Source organism: Cherax quadricarinatus, chromosome 11 (assembly GCF_038502225.1).
Source record: "Cherax quadricarinatus isolate ZL_2023a chromosome 11, ASM3850222v1, whole genome shotgun sequence".
Taxonomy (NCBI): Eukaryota; Metazoa; Arthropoda; class Malacostraca; order Decapoda; family Parastacidae; genus Cherax; species Cherax quadricarinatus.
In genome coordinates this window covers 46,732,569-46,758,176 of record NC_091302.1, presented here as the reverse complement: position 1 = coordinate 46,758,176, position 25,608 = coordinate 46,732,569, and the positions used below count along the sequence as shown (strand labels likewise).

Here is a 25,608-nt window from a genome sequence, read left to right as displayed (position 1 = left end):
ATGTACACTTTATAAAATTAGTTTATTTCTTTACATTCTCTATTGTGTTTTATTATGTTTTTATACAATATTTCTTATTTATTTATAAATATTTCTTATTTATAAATAAGTATACAAGATATGATGTAGGGCGAAATGACAGTAGTTTGTTGGATTATGTATTGGTAGATAAAAGACTGTTGAGTAGACTTCAGGATGTACATGTTTATAGAGGGGCCACAGATATATCAGATCACTTTCTAGTTGTAGCTACACTGAGAGTAAAAGGTAGATGGGATACAAGGAGAATAGAAGCATCAGGGAAGAGAGAGGTGAAGGTTTATAAACTAAAAGAGGAGGCAGTTAGGGTAAGATATAAACAGCTATTGGAGGATAGATGGGCTAATGAGAGCATAGGCAATGGGGTCGAAGAGGTATGGGGTAGGTTTAAAAATGTAGTGTTAGAGTGTTCAGCAGAAGTTTGTGGTTACAGGAAAGTGGGTGCAGGAGGGAAGAGGAGCGATTGGTGGAATGATGATGTAAAGAGAGTAGTAAGGGAGAAAAGTTAGCATATGAGAAGTTTTTACAAAGTAGAAGTGATGCAAGGAGGGAAGAGTATATGGAGAAAAAGAGAGAGGTTAAGAGAGTGGTAAAGCAATGTAAAAAGAGAGCAAATGAGAGAGTGGGTGAGATGTTATCAACAAATTTTGTTGAAAATAAGAAAAAGTTTTGGAGTGAGATTAACAAGTTAAGAAAGCCTAGAGAACAAATGGATTTGTCAATTAAAAATAGGAGAGGAGAGTTATTAAATGGAGAGTTAGAGGTATTGGGAAGATGGAGGGAATATTTTGAGGAATTGTTAAATGTTGATGAAGATAGGGAAGCTGTGATTTCGTGTATAGGGCAAGGAGGAATAACATCTTGTAGGAGTGAGGAAGAGCCAGTTGTGAGTGTGGGGGAAGTTCGTGAGGCAGTAGGTAAAATGAAAGGGTGTAAGGCAGCCGGGATTGATGGGATAAAGATAGAAATGTTAAAAGCAGGAGAGGATTTAGTTTTGGAGTGGATGGTGCTATTATTTAATAAATGTATGGAAGAGGGTAAGGTACCTAGGGATTGGCATAGAGCATGCATAGTTCCTTTGTATAAAGGCAAAGGGGATAAAAGAGAGTGCAAAAATTATAGGGGGATAAGTCTGTTGAGTATACCTGGTAAAGTGTATGGTAGAGTTATAATTGAAAGAATTAAGAGTAAGACGGAGAATAGGATAGCAGATGAACAAGGAGGCTTTAGGAAAGGTAGGGGGTGTGTGGACCAGGTGTTTACAGTGAAACATATAAGTGAACAGTATTTAGATAAGGCTAAAGAGGTCTTTGTGGCATTTATGGATTTGGAAAAGGCGTATGACAGGGTGGATAGGGGGGCAATGTGGCAGATGTTGCAAGTGTATGGTGTAGGAGGTAGGTTACTGAAAGCAGTGAAGAGTTTTTACGAGGATAGTGAGGCTCAAGTTAGAGTATGTAGGAAAGAGGGAAATTTTTTCCCAGTAGAAGTAGGCCTTAGACAAGGATGTGTGATGTCACCGTGGTTGTTTAATATATTTATAGATGGCAAGAGGCGTGGAGTTAAAAGATAAAGAATCACACACAAAGTGGGAGTTGTCACAGCTGCTCTTTGCTGATGACACTGTGCTCTTGGGAGATTCTGAAGAGAAGTTGCAGAGATTGGTGGATGAATTTGGTAGGGTGTGCAAAAGAAGAAAATTAAAGGTGAATACAGGAAAGAGTAAGGTTATGAGGATAAAAAGATTAGGTGATGAAAGATTGGATATCAGATTGGAGGGAGAGAGTATGGAGGAGGTGAACGTATTCAGATATTTGGGAGTGGATGTGTCAGCGGATGGGTCTATGAAAGATGAAGTGAATCATAGAATTGATGAGGGAAAAAGAGTGAGTGGTGCACTTAGGAGTCTGTGGAGACAAAGAACTTTGTCCTTGGAGGCAAAGAGGGGAATGTATGAGAGTATAGTTTTACCAACGCTCTTATATGGGTGTGAAGCGTGGGTGATGAATGTTGCAGCGAGAAGGCTGGAGGCAGTGGAGATGTCATGTCTGAGGGCAATGTGTGGTGTGAATATAATGCAGAGAATTTGTAGTTTGGAAGTTAGGAGGAGGTGCGGGATTACCAAAACTGTTGTCCAGAGGGCTGAGGAAGGGTTGTTGAGGTGGTTCGGACATGTAGAGAGAATGGAGCGAAACAGAATGACTTCAAGAGTGTATCAGTCTGTAGTGGAAGGAAGGCGGGGTAGGGGTCGGCCTAGGAAAGGTTGGAGGGAGGGGGTAAAGGAGGTTTTGTGTGCGAGGGGCTTGGACTTCCAGCAGGCATGCGTGAGCGTGTTTGATAGGAGTGAATGGAGACAAATGGTTTTTAATACTTGACGTGCTGTTGGAGTGTGAGCAAAGTAACATTTATGAAGGGATTCAGGGAAACCGGCAGGCCGGACTTGAGTCCTGGAGATGGGAAGTACAGTGCCTGCACTCTGAAGGAGGGGTGTTAATGTTGCAGTTTAAAAACTGTAGTGTAAAGCACCCTTCTGGCAAGACAGTGATGGAGTGAATGATGGTGAAAGTTTTTCTTTTTCGGGCCACCCTGCCTTGGTGGGAATCGGCCAGTGTGATAATAAATAAATAAAAATGCATTGTTTCAGTGTCTTCCTTATGAAACTAGTGATCTAGTGCAGTTAGCCTCACAAGCACTCCGTTTTCTCTTATAATAAGAGCATGGGAAGATATGGTCAGAGCAGGAGTGGGAATGGCTGCCACCACCCACCACATTATGGCCTATTTTATTCATTCTAGAGTATATATCATGTTTGTATGTTATTTATATTGTTTATTATGTCATATTAGATTAAGTGTGATAGATGCAGTAGAATTGATATTAGCTTTATACTGAAGTACAATGGAACCTCTACTTACGAGTGCCTCCACCTACGAGTTTTTCCAGATACGAGCAGTCGCCCAGTTGATTTTTTGCTTTTAGACGCGAGCGAAATTTCCAGATGTGAGCGGGCCTCAAGGGAGGTTCCTTGATGCTGGTGAGGGGCTCTTGCTCTTGATCTAGGGAATTGGATCTCAGTTGTTTGTTGGACTATCTTACTGAAACTTGGGCAATGTATGATGGGAAGATGCTTTTTAAGTACACCAAAAATGAAAGAAATTAGACCATAAATAAGAGTTCACTTCTCAACCATTAGCTTGCCCTTAGTGGTATATTTTTGTATGTTTTTTTATTGTATTTTCGTTTTTTTGGTCTCATTTGATAGAATCGAAGATATACTACAGGAATAGATATAATTTTGATTGGTTTCACAATGAAAAGTACCTTGAAATTGAGCTCAAAGTAGCAGAAATGTTCGATTCTTTGGTGTTGTTCAAGAGTAAACAAATGATGTCACCGTCCAATTCCTGTCCGATTGGCACTGCCCCTCAACCTTCACATATTGGAAAGCTCTTCAACATGCTAGCAGAAGTGGGAGCAGACTTCATGAGGTAGCTGTGGCAGACAACATAAAGCAACAGTGGCAGACATGAAGCAGCAGTGGCAGACATGAAGCAGCAGTGGCAGACATCATGAAGCAGCAGTGGCAGACATCATGAAGCAGCAGTGGCAGACATGAAGCAGCAGTGGCAGACATCATGAAGCAGCAGTGGCAGACATGAGGTAGCAGTGGCAGACAACATGAAGCAGCAGTGGCAGACATCATGGAGCAGCAGCAGTGGCAGACCTTGTTGTACCTTATACTATAAGTGAGTTTCCAAACACTACCATGAGATGGCAGTATGTATCAAAACAAGGCTTAGTCCACTCCACTCATGGTGGAGGGAATTCTTGTGTTTTCCCTTATGTTTCGTGTAGTTATTTTGCAAAATTTCTTTTTTCTTACCATAGGTCCTAAGAAAGCAAGTGCAGAGGACAGTGCTGAGAAGAAAAAAAAATGATGATTTCCATGGAATTAAAATAGGAAATCATAGATAAACAAACTAGGTGGAGGGTTAAGGACTTGGCCAGGCAGTACCAGCTACCACTTCTACGATATGTACAGAAGGAGTCAGTGACAAAGTGTAGCATTAAGAGTGTAGCAATTAAGTGTAGCAGTTAAATGTAGCAATTATAAGTCACTCTGTCTGACTTTTATTTGGTTATCCTAAGTTCTCTACATGTGTAGTCAGGAGCAGGAATGGGCGCTGTGGTAGCCCAGTAAACCCAACAACAACAATGGCCGCTGTCACCACCACTAACCACATACGTAATTACGTGTTTTATTCAGTCTAGTGTATATATCATGTTTCTATGTTATTACTATTGTTTATTATGTCATATTAGATGAACGGTGATAAATAAGCCGTGGAGTTGAGTATTTTGTTGTGCCTGGAGTTCCACTGGAATGAATTAATTCCATTTCAATTATAATTTAAATGAGGAAAATTGACTGCAAACGAGCAAATCCAGATGTGAGCAAGGTCATGGAATGGATTAAACTCATAAGTAGAGGTTCCACTGCATTTTCACCTTCCTCCTGAGAGCAGGATTTCCACTGGAACGGATTAATGGCATTTCAGTTAACTTTAATAAGGAAAATTGATTTGATATATGAGCAAATTGAGTTATGAGCTAGGTCACAGAATGGATTAAACTTGTAAGTCGAGGTTCCACTGTAGCAAGTTGAGATGCTGATACTTCTGATAAAAAAGAAAGATGCGAGCTGCGTGTTTCAAGTACAGTGGAACCTCAAATATTGAACTTTCTTCAGTCCAGAAGGCTGTTCGAGTGCCTTTACTGAATTAATTTATTCCCATCAGGAATAATGTAAATTAGATTAGTCCATTTCAGACCCTCAAAAATACACTTATAAAAGCACTTACAAAAATACACATACATAATTGGTTGTGTTGGGAGCAGTTCGATTTTTGAGGTTCCACTGTACTAATTCCTGGAGAAAAGTGAACGTTAGAAGAGGTATTGAGCCTACTAAACACACTGCATCTCTCAAAGAGCTACTAAACGTTCTGAAAGGCTGTTTAATAAATGCTTAAACTGTTTTATCTTTCATCTAGCAGTGTTAGGCTCTGATAGTTGCACTGGCATTGTTAGGAAAATATGCTTTTGCTAAGAAGAAAATGAAGATACTGATTTAAGCAGAAACTGAATAGTAGAGTAAATTTTCCTCAACTAAAAGGAAAGTATGATACTGAAAAATAGAAGCAGTACTGCAAAGCAAGTTTTAGAAAATAGCTAATACAATAAATACTAGGAAATAATAACTGAGGATAGCCTTATCACACAGATAAAAAAAATTTAATCCTGCTAAACAAGGTCTTATACTCCCTGCCTTAGCTTCTGTGTAAAAAAGCCTTAACATGACCTTAAGGAGACGTCAAAATGGATCACCTCATTTCTCAGTTTCCCAGATGACCACAATTCACTTGGCATGGCTTCTTTTTCCCTCAGTGCCCCAATAAATAATGACTGGGTGCTCATCTGCTGCTAATGATGGTTAATTTATTTTTTAATACACCAACTGTCTCCCACTGAGGTAGGGTGACCTGAAAAAGAAAATGAGTTTCTTTTTCTAACATTTAGTAATTTATACAGGAGAATAGGTTTGAATTTTAGGTCAGACCTAGTGACTACATAAATACATACATGACTGTACTGTACTTTGAGACAGTTCATGATTAAGTATGAAAAGTTAACTTTCACAACAATACAGGTTAGCTGGTGTGGCTTGGTAAAGGTATTCATGTGACATACCTGTGACTGATTTTGAGTGTTTTTCCATTCTTGCAGTCTCTGCCTAGGACCAGGTTTTTCTGTTGATTACCAGAAAAATCTGGTCCCAGGCTAGGATGTGAGGGGTAGAAAAATCTTAAATGCAGTCATAGGTAGATCATCTGCTCTGTTGTGATGAGAAAGCCTAACCTATGGTCATTCCTGGGGCCATCCAGCCCAAAATAAGGCACTACCTCAACCAAAAACATTCCCACTTATGACTTCATCTAGGAATTTCTGCAGGTTCATGCACTTAAATATATTGTATGTTGTATAGGCTAGAGACTATCTTGCACACAGGATAGTATAGGCAATTATCAGTTAGGAAAGACTGCAGCTGGACTAATTTGTTGCTATTTATTGCATACTTTTAAAGTCAGCAATATCTACAAAATAAATAGTCTTGCCTGGTTTCCTGGCTAACATAACATAGAAGACAGTCCAACAGACACTGGTGTGTTGCTGTGAAAATTATAGCAAAAATTACTCAAATTCATGACATTAGTCAATGCAACTTTGCCCATATTGCAGCAATGTTCTTCTTGTATGTTGTCATGGTAACAAGCCATTCATACACATACTGTAATAACAGTTTATGAAAAATTTTGTGTGAAACTGATTGGTAATGGAGACAATATAGTTCTAGGCCATTGTATGATGAATATAGCAATGTCAGGTTTACCTGTATAAACCCTTCTGTGTTGTCATAAATTTAAACAACTCTTATTCCATTGCTTTACTTTCAGTAGAAAAAAACAATAAGTCATCTGGTTGTTAAATTAAGAAATAAACCTTGAGAAAAGCAATGTTTACCTTATTGATACAGCAATAAAGCTCTGCTTATGGTGTCCAGTCTTGTATGTTTATTTTGTCTTGTAATATTTTTTTAAATTTCCAGTGGTTGTAGCTCTTATTACAATATTTCTACCATCTCATTCTAGTACTAAAATCACTCTATTTGTGACAAAAACTTTCTGGTATTGTTTTGGTACTTTATCAGTTTACAACTATTGCCTCTTGTTCATCCTGTTAAAGGTGCAGACAAATCTTTTATTTTCTATTTGTCACATATCTCTATGATCTAGTATGTGGCTTTCTTATCTCATATTTTTCTCCTATCAGCCAATGATGGCAGTTTTAGTCTTTTCAAAATTTTCCTTTTAACTCATTTATTCTGGGGGTCATTTATAAATTATCTTTGGATGCTTGTGTGGACACCACACTACCATTACATATTCCAAGTTATCTTACAGACATTGTGAGTTGTTTTTGTTGAATTTCCTTATCCAGATATTTGAAGGCTATACTATTTAAGTTTGCCTATGTAGCATGTTAGTTTCTCACTCTTGTTGCTATAAACACTCTTTCTACATATATTAATTTTAAAGTTTGATGGAAGTCTAACTCACTACTTCCTTTCTTGATGCTTAACCCTTTGAGGGTTTCGGCTGTACTAGTACGGCTTACGACCCAGAGTTTTTGATGTACTAGTACGCCTAAATTCTAGCGCCCTCAAATCTAGTGGGAGAAAGCTGGTAGGCCTACATATGAAGTAATGGGTCTATGTGGTCAGTGTGCACAGTATAAAAAAAACCTGCAGCACACAGTGCATAATGAGAAAAAAAAAACTTTGACCGTTTTTTTGGAATAAAACAGCGACTTTGCACTGCATTTTCATGTGGTATTTATTGTTGTATTCTAGTTTTCTTGGCCTCATTTTATAGAATGGAAGGCATATTACAGAAATTGAGATGATTTTGACTGGTTTTACAATGAAAAGTACCTTGAAATTGAGCTCAAAGTAGCAGAAATGTTCGGTTTTTACCAAAGTTCAAAAGTAAACAAATCATACCAAGCGTCCAATACACGTTAACTGGTGAGTCTAATATTCTTTCGCAAGTGAGCCAATATTATTTATACCATTTGTTACACTAATGCAGTAGTCTGCATAACAGTAAATCTTCTATTTTTTGTGAGAATAAAAATTCAAAGCGGAAAGCAAAAGAATGTAAGAGGGGCCTTGAGACATGACTAATGAACAGAGGAAATGTCATTTTAGTGCCAGGAATGTCTTTCTTGTTTATCCTGGACCCTATTCGGAAATTGGCATCTTATGAAATTTGTGTGAAATTGGCAAAATTGCTAAATTCTGACCACTGTACTGGATAGTTGAAATTGGTAAATGGGTGGTTTCGTGCACTCATTCGATAGAAAAAATGGAGTTCTAGCGAAATATTCATTTTTTTTGTCGACTAGTACAGTGAAATTGGCCGAAAATGGAGCTCAAAGTGGGCAAAATCACCGATGCGTAAACATCGTCGAGACCACTAACTTCGCGAGAGCATAATTCCATAAGTTTTCCATCAAATTTCATACTTTTGGTGTCATTATGATAGGGAAAAGATTCTCTATCTTTCCATAAGAATTTTTTTTTTTTTTTTTTTAAATTTGGCCAACCCTGAGAAAGTCTCGGAGAGGGCCTGTCGACCCTCAAAGGGTTAAGTCCACCTCGATGACTGCCTTTTTCTGTCTGTTGTCAGCATATGATGCACAGTGGTATGCACATCATTGCTTTTTTTTCTTTTTAACACTTCAGCCGTTTCCCACTGAGGCAGGATTTCTCTTACCATGCATTATCTTTTAAGAAAATTATTCATGTATCTCTCTTCCTCTGCCTCCTCTGTAACTGAGGTTCTTAGTTTTTTAATCTGAATTTCAATTCCTTACAGCCTATTCTCACTTAAACTATTCTAATTTTATAATTTCTGCATACTCTTATGCTAAAAGGATTTTCTTCTCTCCTAAACCAACGCTTCCATTGAAAACACTTGTATTTTACTTCTCATTATTTCTAATTTACAAAATCTCAGTGATATCTTTTATCAAACTAAAATACTTCATAGCATTCTGGTTAATGCTTTTCCTAATTATCGATTCTTCAGAAGTTTCCTCCATTTTCTTCTCTTGCCCTCTCCAATGGATCGGTGGAACTGGGTGTCCTCTCTCCTACAAGAGACTTAAAAACAAAATGTTTGCTATGTTGACATTAATCTCTTTTTTTTTTTTTTTTCTTTGAAACTGTAGCCATCCTATAAGCTGGTCATCTGCAAAATTAATTAATTCACAGATATTAGCTTGTTGTATTGGCCCTTGTACACAACATTCTTAACATGACTCTTATCCGTGCCTTAGCTTCTGCTGATGGTTACCCATACTGGTACAGTAACATATTTTGTCAGAACACACATAATTTGGGCCATCCTTAGCTGTCTAACCTCTCTTGACCTAATCTGGTCTTGACCAACTCCTTCCCTTTCTTTACATAACTTGACTTTTGACTTTCTTTGCCTTTCTCTATCATATGCAGCTTGATAATGGTTAGTGATGAACTTAAACATATTCTACTTTCATCTCTAATTTGTGGGTTGTAAATTGTTCTAGTCACTATTGTAACATTTATTTTTCATTTGGTTCCATTTTTCTCCTTTACAGTTCAATTAATTTTAAGTCTTTGGCGTGCCTTTGGGTTAGCACTCTTTCTGTATTGGTTCAGTGTTCTTTACATCTACTTTAGGCCTTTTGGCACCTTCCTTTAAAGCATTCTTTGTCTTATCTTATTTTTGTAATGTACTGTTTGATTCCACTTTTGTATATGTTACAGAACCTTTTGTTTATTTTATATATATTGTAGATGTTCCTTAAAATGTAGACTTTTTTGAATGCATTTTTTTTTTATCTGACGTACTGTTTTAGATGAGCATTTCTTTCTTTTTCATAATTTAGTTGGTTCTGTTTGTATTTGTTTTACTCTTTTAATTCATGTCTTGCAACATGTTATATCCTTTTTTTCCAAGTGGCTTTAGATAATTTATTTTAAGAATTACAGTAGATTGTTATATTACACGGTAGTTGCGTTCCTTAAAACGCCGTGTTAGGTAAAAAACCGTGTTAGATAAACTGAAGAACTTATGGGAAAAATAGGGTTATGTTCCAGGGATCCCCCCCTCCCTCAAGAAGCCAAACAACTTTTTTTTTTAGACCAACAGATATTACAAAAATGAAAGTGAATATGTAATTGTAGTTCATTGTCGTGATATATTATGTTTTTACTGCTTAAGACCACAAATGCAACAGAAGTAGTAGTATTTCTTACCTTATATTGCTGTGGGGGGTCACATCCATCAAAGCTTGTGGATGAGTACAGGAATTATCAAGAATGAAGAGAGTCTTGAATGCAAGGCTGTGCAGGTAAAACTTAACTTCAGGAATAAAGAGATGCTTTAACCAGTCAAAAAATATTTCTTCTGTCATCCATGGTGACTGATTTGACCTCCAAATTACTGATATGGTGTTTTGATCTACACCTTTCGAAGCACAAGGATTCTTAGAGTGACGCTCCAAATTTTTTCCCCTCCTGCAAACCGAACCGTGTTAAGGTAATTTTATGAAGTGTTGTATAAAATTGTGCCAAAATTTTTCAATAGTGCAATAACCAAAACGTACCAAATAAAACCGTGTGATATAACGGTCTACTGTATATTTTTTTTTAACCCTTTTAGAGTACAGAGACCAAATTTCAAAGTGTGCACCAGGGTCCAAGAATTTTCAAAAAAATCATTTTATTTTTTCTTATGAAATGGTAGAGAATCTTTTTCTGAAGGTAATGAAACAAAAAGTACGAAATTTGATGGAAAATTGATGAAATTAAGCTCTCGCAAATTTTGATGTGTCAACGATATTTACACATCGGCGATTTTACCAACTTTGACTCCCATTTTAGGCCAATTACATTATTCCAGTCGACCAGATTCTTAGCTATTTCACTAGTATTACTTCTATTCTGTTAGTTGAGCACAAGAAATTGCCAAGTCAGCTGTTTCAATTACAAAATAAAGTGATGATTGGTAATTTGGCCAATTTAATGCAAAGTTCAGAATATTCCAGTTTCAAAATAGGGTCCAGAATAAACAATGCAGGCACTCCTGGCACTAAGCTAACATTTCCTCTGTTCATTAGTTACATTTTCAGGCTTTACAAATGAATTTCATTTTGATTTTTTATTCACATAATGTTTTTATTCAAACCAAAAAATAGAAGATTTACTGTTATGCAATATTGTAATAAGTGTAAAAATAATATCACCACATTTGTGAATGTATATTAGACCCACCAGCTGGCGTGTATTAGACATGTGAGGTCATTTGTTTACTCTTGAACATTGCAATAATTTAACATTTCTGCTACTTTGAGCTCAAGTTTCAAGTCATTTTCAGTATTAAAACCAATCAAAATCATCTCTATTTATGTAATATATCTTTCTGTAATATATCATTCTATCAAATGAGACCAAGAAATTGCAAATATAGCTATAAAAAACATACGAAAAACACTGCAAAGTCGCTGTTTTAATCGAAAATTACGGTCTCGGATTTTTCTTTCATTATGCACTGTGCAGCAGGATTTGTTTTATGTGGTACACACATACCACATAGATGTATTCTCTCATATCTAGGCCCAAATTTACCGCTCACAGCTCATCAGAGTGAGCTGAGCTCATGGCGTAGATCTACGGTTTGGACCCTCAACGTAAAGCCATAGATCCCTGAATACAGTGTTTTTTTTTTTTTGTCCTTTTCATAGTTTTTATGAGTTTCCCTAGTATATTATGCAGTTCTTCATTTATCTTGTCAAATTCTTCTTTCTTATGTGTTAGTAAACAGTGGGTTGTATGCATGTATAGTTATGAATTTTTCATCTTTCCTTCTCTGTCTGTATTTCAATGTTTTGGATTTTAATTTTTGTAGCATGTGGTGCTTCTTTTACCAGTATTGCTATGTACTGTAATTTTTAATATTATTTTTCCACTTCTGTTTCAGACTCACTATTTTAGGTTCCTTCTTGTTTATAAGTGTCCTATAACTCTCATCTTCCTGAGATTTTACCGTCTATGTCTGTAATAATATCTTTTAACAATTTCTGTGTTTCCATGGTTTTTCCACTTACCTTTGGTCTTTGTCCTGGTAAGTCATATGATGGGTTGTTTAAGTTCTCATCCTCTGAATCTTGTGCGACTTCAGAATTAATATCTTCACTAGCAGGTGGGGTATTGCCATTTAGAAATATTGCTTACAGTTTATTTGTTAGCTTTGTCAATTTTTATATATATATGTCGTGCCGAATATGTAAAACTGGTCAATTAGCAAGAATTCATTTAAAATTAAGTCCTTTCTAAAATTTTCTCTTATACGTTTAAAGATATATTTTTTTCATTAATGTTAATGTAAAATTTTTTAATTTTGCTCCAAAAGAATCTTAGAAAACTTTTTTTTTTTTTTTTTTCAACAAGTTGGTCGTCTCCCACCGAGGCAGGGTGACCCAAAAAAGAAAGAAAATCCCCAAAAAGAAAATACTTTCATCATCATTCAACACTTTCACCACACTCACACATTATCACTGTTTTTGCAGAGGTGCTCAGAATACAACAGTTTAGAAGCATATACGTATAAAGATACACAACATATCCCTCCAAACTGCCAATATCCCAAACCCCTCCTTTAAAGTGCAGGCATTGTACTTCCCAAGAACAATTTATTTTAGCCTAACCCAACTAAATATATTTTAATTTCTTTACAATAATTTAATACTAAACAAACACAGTGAATATTTTTTTTCGTCAGGTTCAGAATGATTTTGGTGAAATTATTGCATACACAAATTTTCGCTTGTCCTATATGGCAAGATGAACGTTGCTATTTAAGCCAAGATTGCAAGTTGTGCCTATTCGGCACGACATACATATATTATACACACACACACACATATATATATATATATATATATATATATATATATATATATATATATATATATATATATATATATATATATATATATATATATATATATATATATATATATATATATATTATACATGTATATATTATTTATTTATTTATTTATTTTTCCAGGCAGTTTCTATTTGCTTAAAATGTGCAGTGCTAATTCAAAATATATTTTTTTATATAAAATTATTATGAGATGTATATATGGATGCTACTTTCTGTGAATGACTGGACAGTGAAATATTTGGGGTAAACATTGCTTTGTCTTCATGCTTTCAGTGTGGGAAATAGAAATATGCAGTTTGGATTAATAGTTTTCTCAGTTGTTTATCAGTTTTCAGCTTCTTTTTTTTGATGATTTTTTTCCGTGCATTAAATTTTAAAAGCTAATACAGTTTTATTAAAGTTGCACCTAAATAGCTGCTATCTATTGCACATTTTATCTTGCACACTTGCAAAAAATTCCTTTGTGTTTCATGAAACTGATACATAATTGATTATGAAATTTAATATTTATGTATGTGTATACTGCTTTATGTGTATGGTAAAAGGAACTACTGTACTACTATGGCTTTATAATTATAATTAAAACTGGACTTTCATGGGGTTATACCGTAATATAACATGTATTGCCTCTGTTCTAGTCTTCTGAAATACTCCTCATAATTTGGCTCATTGGTGGAGTGGTTAATTTTCATTGCATGCATGCACTTTACCTGCTTACAGAAATACCTGGACGAGGCTCGCGACTTCTGGGGACAACCTTATATTCAACAGTACAATTCAGAAGTATGCATGCTCATCATGAATCTCTTATCTGTCTGCCAGCTGTTAATTTTCAGGCTTGCTGTTTGTGTTTATGTTGCTGCTTTATAGATCTCTGCAGTTATTTTATTAAAATATTATTTAGCCATTCTTTGGCTTAATAGTTGTTTTTTCTTTATGCTGAACTCTCCATTATATTGAGACTAATTGCATGTAATTCTTCTATTTTACAAAATGTGAGTGGCATTTGCAAACAAATAATGATAAAAGTAAAAGTTTTTACTTAGAATAGATGATAGAGTACAGGAAAAATAACACTCTTAACCCTTAAACTGTGGCCTGTGGGGAATATTACTATCCTCCTGCGGGACACATTTTTTTGTTGTCTTGGTGTGATTTGGCCAATGTGATTTAAAGAATATAAAAAAAATGTCATGTAATAATAAAATCTTAGTTATTTTTTATTACAATACTGTACTTTTTTTTTTTTAAGATTTATTATCCCCGTCCTAGTGACAGGATGACAAAACCTTTCATAGTACTCATATATTTAGTGTTTATATACAGCATTTAAAATATACTACTGGGTATTCATTATTTTTTTTTTTACAGATTTTGAACTATATGCACTTTGCACTTAGGTGATCATCATTGTGGATAAGTTTGTGCATTAAACTTTCAAGGACGGTAACATGCAAAAAAGTTATCTGTTGATCTTACCACAAAGTTGTGAAACAATTAAGTTTGCTGTGTGTCTACATATGATGTGTTGTCATCACTTTCCCTGAAAACATATGGTCCATTGAATGATCTGTTTTGTTATATTAGAGAGCATCATTTTCTTAAAGGAAATTTGTACACTGAAGAAACTGGGATACATCTGGTGTGTACCTGTTCATTCTACTTACATTTTAATTTGTAATCTTTGTCAGATTGTATCAAAATGTTATATACATTAAAACTGGTATCATTTTCACTTCTTTCATGTAGGTAATTTTGTACAGTGCACCAGTGTGCTTATATCCATAGAGCATTATGTTTTACCATGGTGTGCCCTTTCTTTCAATTTCTGGGAGATGTCCATATATATGGTACTAATGCATATTTCCTTTTTATCTTCTGTCTTCATTGGAACAAAATATCACTGTTGCCCACTTTCCTAACAACCTTTGTGGTGCCCAATTCCCCACACGGTCATAATTTACAGGAACAGTTTAAGGGTTAATCCTTTAAATAGAATCGGATGACATACTTCACAGTAGTTGTGACTTGTCAGCAGTTATTGTGATGTTACATTGGCCCTTATATAGTAGAATAACAGGTACTGTTAAATATGAAATTAATTATTCTAACCCTAGATAAGAGCATATCCTTATAGTGGATTGCTGTTTAGTAAGAATTAATTTAATATTATGCAGCGTGTTTGGCAAGTGCTTATAAATGGCTTATATTTTGTTGTGCCAGGTGAGTGGGTAGGTAATGCTCCAAGATAATGATGCCATGGTAAAGAGAGACATGGACTTATGTGGAACCTTTATTGATGGTTATAAAATGTTCCATATAACTGCATTGGTCTCTTTACCATGCCAGGTGAGTCATTAATGGTGGAAGATGAATCATTTAATCAGTGTTTATGGAATAAAGCAAATATCACTTTGAATTTTGTGGATGGAATAGACTTGTTGAAAAGTTGTGTGATGTGAGGATCAAAAATTAGTGTGATATGAATATTGCAACTAGAATTTGAATGTTATGTATATAATTAATGGTTTCAGTGGCAAGGAAATTGTAAAAGCTTCAGCAGCTATGAAAATATTTAATGATACAGTACTGTATTGCTCGAATTGATAATGTGGATGTGTGCACCAGGGAAGTCTGAAGATTGTACAAGAGTATAGCATTGTATAGTGATTATGCTGCAATGCTTGAAGAAGCTATAATGTCTGTAGGTTTTATTTAAGTGTGCTTTTCTAGCCTAATATTTTTTTTTGTATTGCTTCCATTGGTGACTGTAAAGTTTTGGAACACACACATACGCGCACACACGCACACACGTGCACACACACATGCACACGCATGCACACACACACACACACACACACACACACACACACACACACACACACACACACACACACACACACACACACACACACACACACACACACACACACACATACATACATACATATTGGTTGAAGGGAGAAAGCATGATGAATTTGGGAAGTGTAAATATCAAGGTTATATTTATATCTGATATTTAGTGGGTTAAAATTAGTAATATTGTTTGATCATAAGCTTGCAAAATTCAAAGTAAAGAACAGAATTAAATTACTAGATACAGTTTTGTTAAGGATAAGCACAGTATATACATATGAAAGTAAGGTTGTTTAAAAGGATACTCAGAATGCAAGGTACATTTGGAGATGATAGAGAACAGATGACTGTAATAAGAAAACTAGAGGTTACAAATGGTTAGCATCTACTCAATATTGAAAATTAACATTTTTGCTTAAGTGTTAAGATTATGCAAGCATAAAAATTTGGTTGTGCATTATTAGAAGGCTTTGCAAATTGCTTGTACAAGATGAAAGCATAGAGTATGTGGGATGTCTGTAGGTATATATTAATTATATGATGAACAGTATGTAATAATTATGAGTAATAAAAGTGCCAAAGCATGTGATTGTATGATTAGTTCTAGTTATGTATGGAATTCTCTGATGAAAATCTGATGATATCTCTTGGGATCAAAGTATCTACAGAACCGAATGACTGTGTTTTCACTGTGTTTGTTATTTGTGTGTGTGTGTGTACTCATCTATTTGTGGCTGTTTGTGTGTGTTCGTGCATGCGTCCTTGTGTACATGCTATGTTCTCACCTATGTGTGGTTGCCGGGGTTCAGTCCTAGCTCCTGCCTCAACTTGTCACTTGCCCAATTCACTTCTCTTAGCCTCATGGACCTTGTCGTACCTGCTCTTAAAACTGTGGAGCCTGCCTCCACCACTTCTTTGTCAAGGTAATTTCATTTCCAAACCATCTTGAGACTGAAGAAATACTTCTTGACATCCCTTTGGTTCATCAGTCTTTAACTTTCATCTGTGCTCCTAACAGCCTGTTTTCTTCTCCAACTGCCTATCCCTGTCTACCCTGTCAATTCCTCTGAGTATATTGTATACTATCATGCTTCTCCCTGGTTCTTCTGCTCTCCAGTGTCACTAGATTTTGTTCCCTTTATGTCTTCTCGTAGTTCATTCCCTGGAACTATTGTTTCATTGCATACTTCTCCACTTTCTTTCATTTCTTAACATACTTTCTCAGATGTTCATTCCATGTTGGTGCTGCATACTCCAAGATTGACTTAACATACTTTATATAAAGGGCCCAAAATGACTTTGTTGAGATTCCTGAAGGCCACTCTTAAATTTGCCAGTTGAATGTTGCCTGCAGAGGTTATCTGGTGGATGTAGTCCTCTTGTGGTATGCTAGACACTTTGCTCCTCTTCAAGGGGGGCTCCTTGGCGTGGTGAAGAGGCTCTTGGTCTGAGGAATTAGACCTGTCCGTCTTCTTCCTCAGACCGAACCTAATTACCCCCCAATCTCCCCTCCCCTATCCCATCCTCCCCATCCTCCCCTTTTTCCTTTCCTCCTCCTCCTCCCCACCCCTCCCTTTTGCCCTTCCTCTTTTTGGCCTTTGGGATTTCTCCCACAGGCACGCTAGTTCCTAGATAGGGGAAAGGATACCAGGGTCCATCCCATTCCATTGAGGTTCTTGGCGGTGGCGTAGTTTGCCGTGGAATCTGGATCGCCTGGGGATGTCCCGATCCCTCTCCGGTATCCCGGAGTAGCTTTGGGTGTCTTTCGGGTGACGGGTGTATCTCTGGAAGCCACCTTTCGGATTCCGGGGGTGGTGGCTGAAGGAGGTATGCTTTGTGGCAGATATCCGGCCGCCCTCTCTTTTGTCCACCGAGGTAGCTCGGCAGATGTGAGGTTGCTATCCCGGATTGTTAGTTTACTAGCATGATGGGTAGGGTATGGCACGGGTTCCATGCTGCATCTGCGCTACTTGCGGTGCTGAGGTCCTCTTGGGCGCGGAGGGAGATTTCTGGCCCTTTCATTCCTCCTAGGAACTATCCCTCCCCGGTCCCCCCTTTTTTTATTCTTTTTTTTATTTTTATTTTCTTTTCTTCTTTCTTTTTTTTCTTAAAAACAAAAAGAAAGAAGTAACCTAACCATGGCAGCCCTAGTCCATGAACCTACTACCCCCGGGCCCCTTCTTGATACCGCACCCCGTTCTGACCCCGCCTCGTCTTTGGACCACTCTTCAGACACTCCTCATGCCTCTGTACCTATTGCCGGTGCTGTTTCCTCACCCGCTTCAGGTACTGAGGCCTCGACTGACTCCTTCAATTTATCGGACCTTCGCTCTCCTCTGACTATGCTTCCGGCCTCTCCCTCTACGGTGCGGCAATTTTCAAATCGCCGACCCGTTCCACGTCGGACCAACTCTGGTCCCACGCCTAAACGCCAACGACAATTACCTGCTGATGATGCTTCTCCACCTTCTCGTTCTTCTCAGAAACGATCGACACGTCCTTCACTACCTTTCCACGCTCAGTTTCAGACTGAACAATGGACTAAATTCTTCACTTTACGACCGACTTCCTCTACTGCCTATCTTTCTGACCACAGTATTGGCAAGGCACTCCTACGCCATGTTGGTAAAGATATTTCTTTTCATGCTCTTAAGAGCGGTACGCGCATCATTACCGTACAGAATGCTACCCAGGCTCATGAGCTCTCTCGTCTTTCCCATATCGATACTGTTCCTGTCACTCTTGAAAAACATCATTCCCTCAATTCTTGTAGTGGTACCGTCATTCTGCCCCATACCATAGTTCAACAAAATTTCCAGACATGTGGCACTGACATTCTTGAACAGCTGGAACTCCAAGATCTCCCAATCCTCAAGGTAGACACTTATGTTCTTCCAGCCCGCGGGCGGGGACGATACCCTAGCAATGTGGCTCGTTTAACTTTTGACAGCCGAGAACTCCCATCCTCAGTTTATATAGCAGGACATCGGTTACAAGTTCGAAAGGTGATCCCTACACCACAACAGTGTAGAAATTGCTGGCGATTTGGCCATCCAGCGAAATATTGCAGATCTATCGCCGAATGCCCAGTCTGTGGTGCCGATGACCATTCTAATACGTCTTGCAATTGATCTCCCTCTTGCCTTAACTGTCATGAGGCTCGCCCTTCGTACTCTCGCCGTTGTCAAGTCTATTTAAACGAGAGGGAAATCCGTTACCTCAAAGAGACAGAAGGTCTCCCTTATGCCATGGCAGTTTCTCATCTCCGTCTCCAAGGGAGACTCCCACGTGTTTCTTATTCCCGTGTTTCAAAACGTCCCCCCACTTCTGGTATCCCATCTTCTACACCCACCTCTGTGGTTACCTCTCCCATAGTCACTCCTGTATCTAATCCTTTTGCTGTCCTCGGCTCAGACGTCCCTACTTCAACGCCTCAATCTGATCTCGCTTCTTCGTGTTCTCTCTCACAAGCCTCAGTATCGACGAGACCTCGTACGACACCTCCTCCCAATCGTCCCTCTACTTCTCAAAAGTCAAAAAAAGGTCCGTTAACACCTCCTACCCATCTTCCACCTCCTCATTTTACCCTCCCTGTCTCTGTCCCTGGTTCTCCCCCTCTCACTGGCTCAGTTACAAGTGTAGAGGTTCACCCTCCTCCTCGTACTGTACCTTCCTCCCCTGTTCCCTCCCAAGTTTCTTCCTCTTCTGCCACCTCCCAGGTTCCTGCCTCTTCTGTCCCCTGCCACGCTTCTCCAGTTCCCTCCACCCTTTCGCCCCCCCCTCTACCTTGGTACAGTCCAATACAGTTCCAATCTTTACTCATCCTCCCCCTACCATTTCCAATATTGTCTCCCATATGACGTCTCTGAATTCCGAAACACTTGAAGCAATCTCTGAATATATTGCAGAGACCAAACCATCAATGGACACTGATCCACCTTCCGCTCTTTCTCTCTCCTCTGCTCCATCTGCGCAACTCCTTTCTTCACAGTGCACCGTTCCTTCGCTGCTTGAACGTTTTCCACTGCCTCCGCATGTGGACTTTTCTAACCCCTCTAGTCCGTAGGAACCCTTACCTGCAGATTTCAAGTATCTTTATCATTGCCAATCATGGCCTATTTACAGTGGAATATACGCGGCCTCAGGGGTAATCGGGGTGAGCTTCAGATGTTACTCTCCTAGTTTGCCCCTGTTGGTGTTTGCTTACAGGAACCAAAATTACACTCTGCTGTTATTTCTCCCATCTCAGGCTATAATTTATTGTATTCTTCAGATCCTTTTCCTGATGGGACCTTTAATGAAAGTGCCCTTCTTCTACGCACTGATATTCCGTACCATCAGCTATTTGTTCATACTTCGCTACATTACACAGCAGCCCGTATCCACTTACATAAGTGGTATACGCTCTGTTCTTTATATCTCTCTCCTTCTCGGGCATTATCTATTCCGGATATTGCCTTTCTTGTTTCGTCATTACCACTACCGATTTTGTTACTTGGTGATTTTAATGCCCACCATTTCCTCTGGGGGGGGTCTCACTGTGATTCCCGTGGAATTCAGTTAGAGGCTTTTCTTGCCACCCACCCCCTCCATGTTTTAAATACAGGTACTCGCACCCATTTTGATCCTCGGACTCATACTCTCTCTTGCATCGATCTCTCAGTCTGCTCTTCCTCCGCCGCATTAGACTTCACTTGGTCTGTTCTCCCGGACTTACATGACAGTGATCATTTCCCAATCATTCTTACTTCCCCTTCATATTCGCCACCTCTTCGCACCCCACGCTGGCAATTTAATCGGGCAAATTGGAACCTTTACTCACACCTAACTGTTTTTAAAGAGGTTCCTTCTTCATCCTCCATCGATGAGCTTTTACACCTCTTCTCATCCTCCGTTTTCACCGCAGTTTCTCATTCTATACCCCAAACTTCGGGCAGGCATTCTCAGAAATGCGTGCCTTGGTGGTCTCCTGCTTGTGCTCGTGCAGTACATTTGAAAAGCGCTGCATGGGGCAGGTACCGGTACAATAGAACCACAGAGAGACTCCTTGATTTTAAGCAGAAGCGTGCGATCGCTCGCCGTGTCATCCGTGACGCTAAACGCACTTGCTGGCGAGATTATGTCTCCACCATCACCTCTGCTTCCTCTATGAGTGCAGTCTGGAAAAAAGTACGAAAACTGAGTGGTAAATATTCTCCTGACCCGGCTCCTGTTCTGCGGGTTGCCGGTGTTGATATAGCAAACCCACTAGGTGTTGCCAATGAAATTGGCAATCATCTGGTCCGTATTTCTCAGGGACTCCATCTATGCCCCTCATTTCTTTCCTCAAAGTCTGCCAGAGAGTTAGCACCCTTGGACTTTTCTTCTCTCAGAGAAGAACAGTATAATGTGCCTTTTACACTTCAAGAACTGGAGGCAACACTCTCAGCTTGTTGATCATCGGCAGCTGGGCCCGACGACATTCATATTCGTATGCTACAACATTTACATCAGTCAGCCCTTGCAGTCCTATTACGCCTTTACAATCTTATTTGGTCACAAGGAGTTCTTCCACAGCTGTGGAAATCCGCCATTGTTCTCCATTTCCGCAAACCAGGCACTACGGGACATGAAACCTCCCACTATCGTCCCATTGCTCTTACCAGTGCAGTTTGCAAAGTAATGGAACGCCTAGTAAATAGACGTTTAGTGTGGTATTTAGAGACACAACAGTCTCTCCACTCGTCAATATGGCTTTCGTAAGGGACGTTCTACCATAGACCCCTTACTACGCTTGGATACATATGTTCGTAATGCCTTTGCGAATAACCACTCGGTTATTGCCATATTTTTTGACCTTGAGAAGGCATATGACACAACTTGGAGGTATAGTATTTTAGCCCAAGCCCACTCCTTAGGCCTTCGAGGCAATCTACCATCCTTCCTTAAGAACTTTTTAACTGACAGGCATTTCCATGTTCGGGTTAATAATGTGCTCTCCCCGGACTTTATCCAAGCTGAAGGTGTCCCCCAGGGATGTGTTCTGAGCACAACACTTTTTCTCCTTGCTATTAATGATTTGGCCTCTAGTCTTCCATCAAATATTTGGTCATCACTCTATGTTGATGACTTCGCTATTGCCTGTGCAATAGCGAAGTCAGTTTCTCTCCAACATGCAGTCGACCGTGTTTCCAATTGGGCCACCACACCTGGGTTTAAATTTTCCAGCACTAAAACCCACCAAATTACTTTCACTAGATGCTCTGTCATCTCCGATCATCCTTTGTACCTCTATGGCTCCCGTATCCCTGAATGTGATACAATCAAGTTTCTGAGCCTCCTCTTTGATCGTAGGTTATCCTGGAAACCTCACATTACCTCTCTGAAGGCAACTTGTCACAGCTGGCTGAACCTTCTTAAAACCCTTGCTCATCTTTCATGGGGAGCTGATCGTCGAACCCTCCTTCGCCTACATTCCACCCTTATTTTATCGAAACTTGATTATGGTGACCAGATCTATTCAGCGGCATCTCCTGCTACTCTCTCTAGCCTTAACCCCATTCATCACCAAGGATTACGTTTATGCCTTGGTGCTTTTCGCTCTTCCCCTGTCGAGAGCCTCTATGCAGAAGCGAATGTTCCATCCTTATCCGATTGCCGTGATGCCCATTGCCTGCGCTACTATGTACGCTCTCATGATCTCCGCGATCCTTCCATTTATAGAATGGTCACTGATATTAGTAGACATTCTTTATTTGTTCACCGCCCCTGTTTACTCCGTCCCTTCTCTCGTCGCCTTCATTCGCTCTTGCCTTCTCTTCAACTACCACCTTTCTATGTACATGTAGCATCTCACTTTTCCCTACCTCCCTGGGAAGTTCCAGCTGTTCGAGTCTGTTCTTTCTCCCTCCCTTGCTCGAAAGCCTAACTGTCTATGGTCGCTTCCTGCTTTCTTTTTCTTGACCACTTTCACTCTCATTCTCATGCCATTGCTGTGTACACAGATGGCTCTAAGTCTCCTGACGGCGTAGGATTCGCAGCAGTGTTTCCGGACAGCGCCGTACAAGGGCATTTACTATCTTCAGCTAGTATTTTTACTGCTGAATTATATGCCATCCTTACAGCACTTTTCCATATTGCATCTATGCCTTTGTCATCATTTGTGGTTGTCTCAGACTCCCTTAGTGCTTTACAGGCTATACAAAAATTTGATACACCTCACCCCTTAGTCCTCCGTATCCAACTTTGGCTACGCCGCGTCTTTACCAAGCATAAAGATATTGTTTTTTGTTGGGTCCCTGGTCATGTTGACGTACAGGGCAATGAACAGGCAGACACTGCTGTGCGGTCAGCAGTACATGACCTACCAGTTTCTTATAGAGGTATTCCATTTACGGACTATTTTGCTGCAATATCTTCCCACCTTCACACCCGTTGGCAACAACGTTGGTCTACTATGCTCGGCAACAAACTTCAATCTATTAAACCGAGTATAGGTTACTGCCCGTCTTCTTATCACCAGTGTCGAGGTTGGGAGACTACTCTCTCCCGTCTTCGCATTGGCCATACTCGTCTTACTCATGGATATCTCATGGAAAGGCGTCTTGTTCCTCTCTGTGAGAATTGCCAAGCTCCATTATCAGTCAGCCACATTCTGTTGGACTGCCCACTTTATCAACGAGCACACAGAATTTACCTCTGTCGTCATCTTCGCTCCGCTGCTCTCTCTTTACCTTCCCTTCTCGCTGATGGACCCACCTTTCATCTGGACTCTCTCATTGACTTTTTGACAACAACTGACTTACTTCACAAATTCTGATACCTTCAGCCCTTTCTACTTCAATCCCTTGCTACCCTCTACCCCCGTACTATCCCCTGCCCCGCTGTTTTCTGTAACTTGCTGATCATCCCTCCTCCCTTCTGCCATCCAATACCCTCGCTTCCTTCCCTACCCTGCAGCGCTGTATAGCCCTTGTGGCTTAGCGCTTCTTTTTGATTATAATAATAATAGACACTTTGCTCACACCTAGGTCTTTCTCTAAGAGATCTTCAGCCTATGTCCCCAAGCCAATAACTGCTCCTCTGACCACTCTGACCCTTGCACTTGCAGAAGTGATATAAGAAGGGCAGAGTATATGGGGAGTAAAAGAATGGTGAAGAGAGTAGTGACAGAGTGCAAAAGGAGAGCAAATGAAAGAGTGGGAGAGGGACTGGCAAGAAATTTTGCTGAAAATAAGAAAAAATTTTGGAGATAAACAAGAAAGCCTAGGGAATGCATCGATTTGTCAGTTAAAAACAGAGTAGGGGAGTTAGTAGATGGGGAGCTGGAGGTATTGGGTAGATGGCGGGAATATTTTGAGGAACTTTTAAATGTCGAGGATGAAAGGGAGGCGGTAATTTTATGCACTGGTCAGGGAGGTATAACATCTTTTAGGAGCGAAGAAGAGCAGGATGTGAGTGTGGGGGAGGTGCGTGAGGCATTACGTAGGATGAAAGGAGGTAAAGAAGCAGGAACTGACAGGATCATGACAAATGTTAAATGCAGGGGGTTATATTGTGTTGGAGCTGTTGGTATTTTTGTTTAATAAATGTATGAAAGAGGGGAAGGTACCTAGGGATTGGCAGTGAGCATGTATAGTTTCTTTATATAAAGGGAAGGGGGACAAAAGAATTTGTAAAAATTATAGGGGAATAAGTTTACTGAGTCCTAGGTAGTAGGTTGGTAGACAGCAACTGCCTAGGGAGGTACTACCATCCTGCCAAGTGAATGTAAAATGGAAGGCTGTAATTGTTTTACATGATGGTAGGATTGCTGGTGTCTTTTTTTTCTGTCTCATACACATGTAAGATTTCAGGTACATCTTGCTACTTCTACTTACACTTAGGTCACACTACACATACATGTACAAGCATATATATATACACACATCCCTGGGTTTTCTTCTATTTTCTTTCTAGTTCTTGTTCTTGCTTATTTCTTACTTCCATGGGGAGGTGGAACAGAATTCTTCCTCGGTAAGCCATGCGTGTTGTAAGAGGCGACTAAAATGCCAGGATCAAGGGGCTAGTAATCCCTTCTCCTGTATATGTTACTAAATGTAAAAGGAGAAACTTTCGCTTTTCCTTTTGGGCCACCCTGCCTCGGTGGGATACAGCCGGTGTGTTGAAAGAAAGAAGAGGTATACTGAGTATACCAAGTGTATGGTAGGGTTATTATTGAAAGAATTAGAGGTAAGACGGAGAGTAGGATTGCAGATGAGCAAGGAGGCTTTAGAGGGGATGTGTTAATCAAGTGTTTACATTGAAGCATATATGTGAACAGTATTTAGATAAAGGTAGGGAAGTTTTCATTGGATTTATGGATTTAGAAAAGACATGTTAGAGGGGATTGGAGAGCAATGTGGCAGATGTTGCACTTGTATGGATTAGGTAATAAGCTACTAAATGCTATAAAGAGTTTTTATGAGGATAGTGAGGCTCACTTTAAGGTGTGTAAGAGAGAGGGAGATACTTCCCAGTAAAAGTAGGTCTTAGAAAGGTATGTGTATTGTCACCATGGTTGTTTAATATATTTATAAATGGGATTGTGAAAGAGGTAAATGATAGGGTGTTTGGGAGAGAGGTAGGATTAAATTATGGGGAATCAAGTTCAAAATGGGAGTTGACAGTTATTTTTTGCTGATGATACTGTGCTTATAGGAGATTCTAAAGAAAAGTTGCAAAGATTATTGGACAAGTTTCGGAGGGTGTGTAAAGGTATGAAGTTGAAAGTGAACATAGATAAGAGTAAGGTGATGAGGGTATCAAATGATTTAGATAAAGGAAAATTGGATATCACATTAGAGAGAGGGAGTAAGGAAGAAGTGAATGTTTTCAGATATTTGGGAGTTAACTTGTCAGCGGATTGGTTTATGAAGGATGAGGTTAACCATAGAATTGATGAAGGAAAACAGGTGAGTGGTTCACTGAGGTATCTGTGGAGACAAACTTTATCCATGGAGGCAAAGAAGGGAATGTATGAAAGTATAGTGGTACCAACACTCTTATATGGGTGTGAAGCTTGGGTTGTAAATGCTGCAGTGAGGAGGCAGTGGAGATGTCCTGTCTAAGGGCAGCG

General features: G+C 39.2%; 1 protein-coding gene across 16 annotated transcripts in view; it reads left to right on the top strand.

Moving 5' to 3' along the window:
• The window catches only part of Itpr (Inositol 1,4,5,-trisphosphate receptor), a 590,630-nt gene that overhangs the window by 351,644 nt on the left and 213,378 nt on the right, over positions 1-25,608 (top strand). For 13 of the 16 annotated variants that reach the window (XM_070084085.1, XM_070084080.1, XM_070084084.1 and 10 more), the window contains one exon: positions 13,377-13,439. The exons of the other annotated variants lie outside the window; for them this stretch is intronic. In XM_070084085.1, coding sequence (XP_069940186.1) covers positions 13,377-13,439 — 63 coding nt within the window. The remainder of the gene's footprint in view (positions 1-13,376; positions 13,440-25,608) is intronic. 16 annotated transcript variants of the gene reach the window in all.